At 24.6% G+C, this 12,100-nt stretch overlaps 1 protein-coding gene across 4 annotated transcripts in view; it reads right to left on the reverse strand.

The window, feature by feature from the left end:
• LOC126903719 (ankyrin repeat and fibronectin type-III domain-containing protein 1) overlaps nt 1-12,100 on the reverse strand; it is a 100,493-nt gene that overhangs the window by 77,531 nt on the left and 10,862 nt on the right. For all 4 annotated transcript variants that reach the window (XM_050682132.1, XM_050682129.1, XM_050682130.1 and 1 more), the window contains one exon: nt 11,961-12,094. In XM_050682132.1, coding sequence (XP_050538089.1) covers nt 11,961-12,094 — 134 coding nt within the window. The remainder of the gene's footprint in view (nt 1-11,960; nt 12,095-12,100) is intronic.

A 12,100-nucleotide genomic window follows, 5' to 3' on the forward strand; every position in this document is an offset into this window, starting at 1 on the left:
TTTTTTAAAATTAAACACTATCTAAAGATTTGCATCGAAGCGTTTATTTTTGATAGTGATTTTAATCACTGTCAGATATCATTATACTTGATCCAACTATACCACGTCACAACTGTGCCGCGACCCCCCTGTGCTGGGTTTTTTCAAAAAGTTATAACAATTTAAAATCAAAAAATTTTAACACAAAAATATCATTTTTTTAACTTTGACAGAATTTTTTTTTAATTAATAGTATATGACATAAGTTTAAATTTTATATATAACCCCTTTCTGTGAGCAGGTTAACTTTTTGAAAAAAAATATGATATCATTTAAAAGGGTAAATTTAAGGTTATACATGTATAATACACATGGGATTGTAAATACAGGTAGTTAAATAGATTTTTATGACATTGCTGTCTCAGTCACAGATTGTTTATAATCAATTATGATTATCAATAGATATACTTTCTGTATTGTCAGTTAGTGTATTTATAAACTCACAACAATGTACCTTAATATCATTGATAATAACAATGCTATGTACCTGCTAATATCGATGTCATAAAAAACCAATTGGCTACCTGTATTTGTAATCCCTTGTGTATTATACCTATATATTAACTCAAAAACTTGAAACTTTAAATGTTTATATCTAATAAACAAATTAAGTTTCATTAAAAATTCAAATGCCATTTACTATTGAATTAAAAACTCAAACATTTTATTAAATTAAAAATATGTGTTACCATTTAAAAAAACAAAGTTGACACCCTTACCAGGCATAAGGGATGAACTTAAAAAGTATTACATAGTTAATAATTCAAGAATAATGTGTAACTAAAGATAATAATAAAAAAAAATTTTTAAATTATTATTATTCTGTAAGTAATTGAGTGGGTTATGATAAAAAAATCACCCTGTATATAAAAATTCAGTATCACAAAAGTAGACATTTTTATCAACCGTCGCTCTACTACGTTTATATCGTAGTTTGACTGACTAACACCGCGTGTCATACGTTACGGTACAAATTCCAGCAAGTGTCGCACGGCCGATGACGACTCACCGCAAATATACGTTGAAGTACCTTCTAGATACCGAGTTACTCGCACCGATCATAATAAAATAAACGACATTACGCCAATTATTAACTGAAAATTNATTTTTTATAAATACATAAAGTTATATTTACTACTGACATCATATGAGACATTTATTTCATATATTAAAGAACATATTTGTATTTATATATCACACTGAGAGAATGTTTTTTTGTTCTAAACTATTATTATATATTTAAAAAATCTATAGCTCATATTTTTCTTGAGAAAAATGGAATTTACTTTATCGAATACAAGGATTCGTTAAGTTCATTGCNGTCGCAAGAAAAATGGAATTTACTTTATCGAATACAAGGATTCGTTAAGTTCATTGCGTTCAAATACTGCTAACTTTACGTGAAGTATTAATGAGAAATTATGAGAGTTATCAAACAAATAGCTTTGAAGTTTGTTTGTGATACTTTTTGTATATGAATTATACCCACCAACAATAATTTTAAAGAGCGATTTGGTATACCAAAAATAATATTTAAGCATAAATGTAGCATAATAGCACTATGTGTTAATTATTAACACGTAGTGGATACATTTGCGAATTTCAGAAATAAGATTAAGAAAATGTATGTATTTTTAATATACATATAATTTACAGAAAAAACTATCTTATCTTCAATAAGTTTTGAAATAACTTGGATATTTTTACTAAACATTTGAAAAATTAGAACTAGAAGGAGAGATAAACTCATTATAATCTTCTTTGATATAACTTTTTAATTGAAAAATAGCGTTACTTAAAACTTTGGAAGGATAAAGATACTTGAATTATGAACATATTTTTATAATAAATTGTTGAATTTAGTAATAATTAAAATGTTTAATCATTTTGTTTTAAATGTGAGTACTATATCATTTCAAATCAATCTCAATAATCATATTAATTATTTAATAAAAAAAATTGTAAAAATATTTGTTTTTGTTCAATTAAAATAGACTGTTCTTTGAAATACTTAGTATTACACAGTAATATAATTTATGACTATAGTTCTTGTCTTATTTGTAAAACGGGAAAAATTTTTGGTTTTATTCCAAATAATGTTTATCAAAAATTTTTTTTATTTATAACTGTACATTTTAAATCAATTATAAATTACTTTAATATTCCGTGTAAACTTATCAATGATTTAAAAAAAAAATTGATACGTGTACATTTATCGAATTTTATCATAACAAATGAAGTAAAATAAACATTTTATTCATTAATTTTGGAGGAGTAATAAAAAAATTCTTTAGAAATATATATGACTTAAATCACTATAACATCCATGTTTTAATTAGAAGTAAAAAATTACTGATCTAATTAAAAATATTTAATATTCAACCCCCATCCGAAGCATAAAGGGATGTCATTATTTGGTAAAACTATAATAAGTTCATGATAATAATTTTATTACTAAAACTATTACAAGGTATCATTATAGTTTAAAAGAGAACATACTTCATCTTATGACTTTAGGTACATATACGATTTAACACAGTTTTCAAATATTTATAAGGTACTACAAACGTATCATATTTTGTTACCGACTAATGAATAAGGATTATATTTAAAAATATAATACTCAATGTACAATGAACTGAAGACAGATAACCGTAACTCAGTGCACTAATATAAATGTATATTTGCTATTATATACGATAATATTTATGCATATAACACAGGCAGTTAAATAATAAGAATTATATTATTTTAATAATTTGGTATTAGTTTTTCTACGTCTATTACTAAGTTTTTAAAACAGTGAAAAATTTAAAATATATTTCTTTTACTAGGAAAATTTGTTTGAACACATAAATGAACTATAATATCTATTATACAGAATATTCAGTAAGTAAAAAAACAGGTAAATTGTTATAAACAATGAGAACAATAGAAACCCGTTTCCTGACTTACTGAACACCCTGTATATGTTTTCTAAAAATATTGTAAAATTTCCATTATTTTTTAATAAAAATTATTTTATAAATTAATAGAATATCAAATAACAATATTATTATGAAATAAAATACAATTTTTCACATAGTATAGTTTTATATTAATTAAACATAGGCAACATTTTGTTAGAATGATTTGATGTAGCTATATTGCATACAAAATGCGCCTTGAATTAATTTGCCTTTAAGTCTATATGTATTCATATAAATTATAACATGCATATTACATTATCAATCACCGAGTAGTGTTAATATAATTCATGTTTTGGAGGAAAATGTAATTTTTAATAATATAGAGATATTACAATATGTATTTCATAATATTATTATTTTCACAATTTAACAATAATACCATCATTTATAATACTTTTAAAGTATATATTGTTAGATTAGATATGACCACTTTCCACTTTCCACTTTCCATTTTTTTTTTTTTTTTTTTTTTTANATATCGATTGTAGCGATATTCAACAATTTTTTTTTTTTTTTTTTTTGAACCGTTAGGTTGCATAATTCTAATTGGATTGGTATATCCTGGGTAATTTATGTGCAGTGGATTCCTTTATTCACTGGGAACATGGTGTTATTTCGCCACCGTAAAAACGAATACATGGTCACACATCCTTTCACCTACAGCGGTAAACGCAGCTTAACACTAGAGATTTGCAACAACTAGTGTTAACATTATGCAATACCACACCAAGTTTCAACTACAAAGTTCAATAATCTTACTTTGTTATTTATTAATTTTTTTTCTCAATTTGTATGTTCCAGTACTAGTCTATAATATTCCAAATTTTTTAGTAACATGTTACTGCATAAATCATTTCTAAAAAATTTATTTCTAGTTTCATATAAATTTAACAATGGATTTTTACAGTTATAATCACTATATTTATAATACACTATATTGAGTAGATTTTTTTAACAACTCTTTGATTTTTTTTTTGGTTTTGATGCAAAGCTAAGAAGTTTTTAATCTTGGGATGCTATGCGTTTTATTTTTATATCTGTTCATAAAAATTCACAGCTTTAACTGGACCAATTTTGATGATCAAAAAAGAACCGATTTTAATCTACTTGAAATAATAGTTATCAAATATTAGAAAAATACCTTAATTTTAGAAATTTAGACAAATATCAACTGTAAAAAATGGCAACATCATAAAAAACTTTTTTTAATTAAATATTCTCCACAACTCTTAAGAGTATAAAATGTATTTTTATACTGAATTACATAGTAAAATCATATCAATAAAATGAAACATTTTTAATCAGCCTAGACCAAAATATACTACGCCAAACCACGTTTTGCGCTGAAAACAAATCTATAATTCGATTTTTTCCATGACTTCTTTTTTTGAGATAATATATTGTTGTGAACTGGCTTTTTGCTGCCTAATTGTAATTATGTAATTTAATAGTATATATATAATAATCATGGGAACGGAAGCCTCTTTTGTTTTGTATAAAGTATTTACCAGGCAAGCATCTAGTTCTTCTAGAACATTCGATGCTTGCTCAGCCTTTTTCAATGTATTGGGCCTACGGCCGCCGCCGCCTGAGGCGACGCGCCAGTAGGAGTCAGCTACTCGTTCAAGAGTCATAGAGTTCATGGGTCGAACCTGGACGACTCTCCACTGAATCTTTTGTTAATTTGCTCACTGAATCTTTTATGTTAATTTGCTCACTGAATCTTTTACGTTAACTTGTTCACTGAATCTTTTATATTAATTATCAACTAATTAAAATCGAGAAGTTAATTATAAGTGTAAACATATTTTTTTTTAAATATAATAAACTAATTATCAAACGCATTCTCTCTTCATTTGTCTACCGTACCAACCCGGTCACAACAATATTACTAATTGATTTTGATCTTTAATAAATTAAAAATAATACGTGCAAAATTTCGGTTCAAAATGTCATTTTTAATCTATTTTTGGTCATTTAAAGTTGATTTTTATGAAAGCTTATAATCTAAAAAAGTTGAATTCTTAATCATTTTTTTAGTTTAACTTGCAAGTATAAAATTGATATCGTTATATAGAAAAATGTTTGAAGATTTTAAAAATGGTTTTGTTTAAATTGATAAATGGTAAGGAACTTATATAATTACTATTACCAGAAATTAATAAAAAAAACCCAAAATTTCGTCAAAATTGCTTATAAGATTTTTGTAATTATAACGTAATAAATAATTTCATCAGAAATACTAATACGTTTTATGTATCTCTTAGTGTTTAAATAGATGCTATAATTGTAATATTCAGAACTATATTACATATAGTTTATAGCTGTGGTTTTTAATAAATTAGAGATAATATCAAAAATCAGTGAAGATAGAAAAAATTCATTGTATTCATATTTAAATGTTCCTATTCATCTGTTTTCAATATAAATATTACACATATATGAATAATTGTATAATAACTATGAATTATGAGATCTTTGTAAATGATATTTACAGTTTTGTTTAATATAATACAAAAGTACAAGAAGTTACAAGTTCTGTTTTTCAAAAACACTAATTAATAACAAATTATTATTTAAAAAGTATTTTATTTTTTTTATTTTTTACGATTAATATAAACGATTTTTTATCGAAAGAAAAGTAATTAAGATGATATAATTGTGTTTTGAAAATCAAAAATCAAAAAAATACACAGTTATTTTGTAAGACACCATCTTTTAAAAATTAAATAAACACTATTCCTTTTATACATATCAAAAAATGTGTTTAAGTGGTCAACTTTAAATACAATAGTGCGCCAAGTTTTTAAAACACACATTTAAAAAAATATTAATCGAAAAAGTTTTTTGAAAATTCAATTTTAAATGTAACTTACCATGTCATTTGTATTTAATTTGTAATTAATACCAATGCGTAGTTCATTATTTTGTCTCAAATATGTAAGTAATTAAAAATATGATCTTATTATATAAAATTATAGTATGGGAATGCCATAAAAATATAAAGAAAATTTAACAACTAGACGATTACAAAACGATATATTTATGTTAGCGAGAAAATCAAACGCACAGTGAGAGAAATTGGCTTCTGAGAGCTCAGACACATCAATTAAATGACTAGACGACTTAAAACGTAAATAACTAGAAATTTTAAATAGCATAACTATTACCCTGAATTTTATCAAGGTCAACGATTAGAGTTAACCACAGGTACACATATCAGTGTGTCCATAACATTTGACAGTGGTTTTTCTTGGTGCAAATAATAATGTTAATTGCGTAATAATGTAAATAATAATTTTCATAGTTTAATCTTTTATTTCCATTTGTATCTAGACAATAAAGGTTTCTCAATAAATGAAAAATAAAAATCTCATCATAATCATAAACGATAACGTTTACTGGCTGTCAATAGATAACAAAACAGAATAAAAAGAATAAACTGTCATTCATGTTCCAAGTTTTACAAATTTGTAATCAACGTGTCAAGAGATTACTGTTTTGCATAACAAAAGATAACCACTAAGATATTTTCTTATTCATATATATCGTCGCAATGGCATATATTAATAACGAATTTGTACAAACGATTATTTATTGTCTTCCAATACAGCACTTTGATTCCATACGTATTAATTCAGTTACATTGCTCCAAAAATCGCTCAAATTAATCGTTCAAGGATTGAATAAGTAAAAAATATATAAACGCATCTAAGTTCACTAAATATCAACTACCAAATTACAAGTATTACATCACTGCATCCTTATCAAGTATTTATGATTAAAATTATTTTAGTCAGTTCTTTCAAAGTTAAATTATTCTCTAGCTTAATATAAGGTAAACTTAGAATTTTAATTAGTTCTACTATCTGAGTAATTCTTTTACTGACATTTGTGACACGGACCCTTAGTGTGCAAATGACCACCCACATTGCTATACTCGGTTTTATACAAAGATCAATAAATATTTAATTGGCGTTAAGATTGACCTTTAGTCTAGCTAGACAGAATGATTATGTGTTGCATATTGTAATTTTGTATTGAATAATATGAAAATTTTGAATTCTTCTCCGGAAACGCTATTTTCCAGGTCAGCGATGTAGCTGTAAATACAATTTAAACAAAAAATAAAAATTAACTTTGATTATTATTTGTAATGATACTTAGTCAATATGCTTTCAATCTTAAGAAAGTTTTATTTACTATAAACACAAGGGAAAATGACTTACAGTAATAAAATTAACTTAGAATAATGTCAAAGTTGGAATTGGAATTTCTCTACAAGAATGAAGAAATTACAAAAAATATCTTATTCTCTTACAATTAAGAAATTTTTTATATAATATCTTAATTTTATATATTATCTTCCAGAAAAAAATTGTCGATCATTTCCTTATACAGTTTAATGAATCATAAAAAAATAATGAAGAAACTTTAAAAAAAAATGTTTTTGGATAGAAATAAAGCGTGTAAATATAAAGTATTAAGCAAAAAATAAAAAAAGTTCTTATAAAAATAATTACAAAAACGTAAGTTTATTTTACCTAAATAATTATTTTCAGTATAATTTAATTTTGTAAACGTATCCTTCCATATATTATAGCTATAATTAAAATCATTTTTACTGTTAATATATTTAGATAATATGTCAAATTTCAAATCACGCCGTTTCAAATACAAATTCTGCTTTGAAAATAGTATATTTTATTGCTGGTAAATATTATGAAATTAAGTTTTTTTTTTTATCTTTAAATAAACATTTCACCCACATTTTCAATATTGTACTTTGAGTTTTAATTCACTGAAAAAATTAATAAAATAAAACTAATTATTTAAATAACTTTTAAAATCATTTAAACTTTAATGCTTTTAGTTAAAAAAATTAAGTTTACATAAATAATGTTAATAAGAAATAGTTAACTTTTTTTTAGATTCCTATTTTTTTTTTTGGCCATATTAAGTTTAATAGAAAAAACCCAGCACAGGGGGGTCGCGGCACAGTGGTGACGTGGCATAGTTGGATCAAGTATAATGATATCCGACAGTGATTAAAATCACTATCACAAAAAAACGCTTCGATGCAAATCTTTAGATAGTGTTTAATTTTAAAAAACTGGTGGATTATTCCAAAAGCTACATGATCTGCAATTTTCTTATTAATATCCTGAATTAAAAAGGGATTATTAAAAAATTTTATTTCTCATATAAAAATTGTGTTTAACCATACACTTTTCAATAAGTTATAGCATTATAAAGTTAAAAATGTAAAAAATAAAATCGAGAATTTAAATATATATATATATAAGTGTCAGACCTTCTGGAACATTTTCAAAAGTTAAGTTGAAAAAGTTAATTTTTTGTAAAAAAGTTGTCATTTTAAATCCCCCCTGTGTGCAATTTAAGTGTCAGATATACAAAAAAAATATACTAAATGATAGGTAAAGACATCAAGCATCTATAAAAAAAAATTATATTAATATATTTATTTTTGAAAAAGTTACAGCAGTTTTTAGTAAAAAAAATTGAAAAAATTTCGAAAATTAGCGATTTTTAAATTTGTAATTTTTTTGGAGGTTTCCCCCATTTACGGGGAACGAGGGAAATTTTTTCAATTTTTGAGTGTAATGTCTTCGACTAGATACGATTTGTGATCTTTTGACGTATCGTTGAAAGAAATCCGTTCAGTGAGAGCTGAGAAAAAGTGGTAACAGACACAAAAAAAAAAACACATCTTAGTAAAACCAATACCTTCTCAGCTTCGTATCGAAGCTAAAATGGTAAAATTTCTAATCTGATTTATGCAAGCATTCAGTGGCTAACACTTAAATATATCTTATTAAATTATGCATGTCATCGACGGATAGAATTTAACTCTCGTAAGCATATTTAAAAAATTTATATTTAAAACGCTTACTACTCTTTTATAAAAATATTCGAACGTGTTAAATAGTAATTCTTGTAAATTTTAGCAATCCATATAAAGGTGTTAATAGACTGTGTGCGGATTAATAAGTAATTAACATCTTAAGTAAAAATAGTAAAATAAGTAACATGTAATCGTGAAAGTATACTTAAAAAAGTTTTGTAACGATTGGTCTCCTTTGGTATTGTGTAGGATTGCTAAGTCAGTCACTCTATGTGATTTAATAAGTTTTAAACCCATGTGATTTATACTATACTCGACACAGGCTTTGACGAAACGATGTGAGGGTGTGTTATATATGGCACCGCTACATCCTGTGAAAAATGGTCAACGCCCCGATGGAGTTTCACGTACAGCTAGCTAAATGAAATATACTTATACGCATTGCTACTTTTTGCTCTTTCCGCAATGATTTTGTCACGTAGCGTGTGTCGTGTGTCAGAACAGTAATAATAATATTGTTAAGTCTCACGCTTCGCAAAAAATCTAATATTTCGCGTTATAATATTATGTACTGGCTCTTGTAAAATCAATATTCTTTAATATTTTAAACCGTTTCGCTAAATCATATTAATAAAGATTACATAAAATGCACGGAAACTAACTAAACATAATAAATTATTGTTATCATTATGATAAATTATCATATAAAACAATAAAAACAAATAAATACAAATTAATAAAAATTATATTTTTATTAACACCAAACAGTTTAAGTCCAAAATTTTTAATTAAAGATTAACAATAAATTGTAACTAATGGGTTTTATATATGTTTAATTTCTATTTTTGTCGTATATTTTGTTTAAACAGATTATTATTTAATGGACATGCTTGGTTCTATCCTTTCCTCTTTATCATTCTATCATTCAAAAGGTATTTTATTGTATTAAATAGACGATACAAGATTCTCATCAAGATTACTGTTATGACAGTATGATATGACTGTTATTACTCATTTTACTGTTATGTTTATAGTAAAGTACAAATTTGAGTAACAAACAATAAATGTATTATAAGTTGAACTAAAATTTATAAAGTCGAGCTCAAATTTTTATTATTTTGTTGTCACTTTAAGGAGTGAAATGATACTCATTTCGCAGAAATCGGAAATTCCCTGACTGAGATAATTAAAGGACTATTTAAAGGTTATTATCACAATTTCTAGATTATTAAATACTACAAAAAAAATATGTATATAATTTGTAGTTAAAATGAAGTATAGGATGATTGCCTAACAATGATTCATAAAATATCTTTTAAAATATAAATTTTTCTTTTCAAAAGTTATTAGTACCCTATGCTTTATTTTCAAAAAAATTCTTATCATCTTTAAAAATTTATCAACTATAGTTTTTTAAATAGTCATGTATATTTAACCAGCTTAAATAGTCTTTATAATAAATCACTTTCTTAGATCATTTTCTAGTTTGTAAGTTGACCAAACGTACAATGTGGAATACTTATACTTCTTATAGTACTAGTACTTATTTATTTAATATAAAATATTATTATTTTTAATAATTATACTTTTTATGTTAAATTCATTAATAGTGTCACCAGTAGCGTTCTTGTCGGGAGTAGCATATGTCCTAAATATTACCGAACTTAATAAACATTTTAGATGAATCTTTCAGTTTAAAAATATTATAAGCAAATAAGTCATCAAATATAATTACAGCAGCTTATCAATGAAATTTTATTTGTGCCCTTCACATATGTTTTTTTAAATACGTCCATTTATACAAATTTAACTAATTAGTTAAATTATTAAAAAAAAAAATTATTATTCTTAAACTCGGGACAGTTAATTATTTTGTGCATATCATCAAAAAGTTTGTCAAAAAATATTTTGTGTTTTATAACAATACTTATAAACATTTTGCTAGTGCTGTAAATTAATAATAGATATTTAACTGTTCCAAGTATAATCATTAAGTAATTAATTTTTTAAAAATAAACTGAAGATATTTTATAACATATCAAAAAAAATTATTCATTGCATATTTTTTTAAATATTTATGATGATTAAATTATGCCATCATAAATGTTTTATTTATCGGTATAAAATTTTTATAATCAATCATCAACGATTATTTTTAGAAATTCGTATATTCGTAACACCATCGTGTGGTTTTATAACATCTATGTATACCAATATTATCTTTTCACCACAAGTAAAAAAAAGGATGGTAACGCAAAACACATGGGTTATAACCATTTGCTTACATTCATTCTCAAGAGTGTATACTCTATGTTTCTATAATATGTGTTGAAATATTACATCAAAAATATCTTTACAAATTTATCTTTATGTTGTATATTCATATTTCTCTTTTTTATCTTTACAATGACTATTCAAAAGATTGATTTCTAATTCTGAGAAAACAAATAACACTATTCGAACAAAAAATAAATTTTATTTTTGTTACCCTCTAGATACTGTGGTAGTATCAAACGTGAACAAAATTAATGATCTGACGAAATCCAATTTTATCAATGTATTACAGAATCTACCGTCATTCTTCAATTCAGAATCGTTTTAGATTTTCATATTTAGTTGAATTATTTATTTTAAAGCTACCCAGTAATAGTTACGAAGGTTTCAAAATTAAAATTTTTCAATTAACTCAGCTATAGAAATTAAAATGTATAATTTTTTTTTCTCTCATTAAGTTGATGGATTTCTTATTGAAAAATAATTGTGTTCATTATTTTTTTTATCGAAAATGTTTATTTCGAATTACTTTAAAAGGGAGCAACGTCTTATTTAATAATTTATTGTAATTTTATATATAAGTAATATAGTAAAATATTATTTATAAGTTTTTTTTTTTTATGAATTTAATTTTAAATAAATCGCAACTCAGGTGATTATCTTGTGCTATTAAATAAATACTACGCAATATTCAAAGAATTCGGTTAATTAGTCTTCAAATATCAATACAAACAGAAGGGATTATCATCATGTCACAAAGAAATAGAATAAAGTCATACATGACAATTATGTATTTAAAAGAATATACATACCTTTTCTCTAGCTGTTGACTTTGACTTCTCTTTTTGAACACTCGTCTTATCCTAAGTAATAGAAACGCTGCTTTGTCGATGCTTAATGATTGCCGACGTTTGCCTTCCGGTTTTGGGTCTTCATCTTGATCCATCTAAAT

This window comes from Daktulosphaira vitifoliae, unplaced genomic scaffold, assembly GCF_025091365.1.
Source record: "Daktulosphaira vitifoliae isolate Bord-2020 unplaced genomic scaffold, ASM2509136v1 Scaffold_4, whole genome shotgun sequence".
NCBI lineage: Eukaryota > Metazoa > Arthropoda > Insecta > Hemiptera > Phylloxeridae > Daktulosphaira > Daktulosphaira vitifoliae.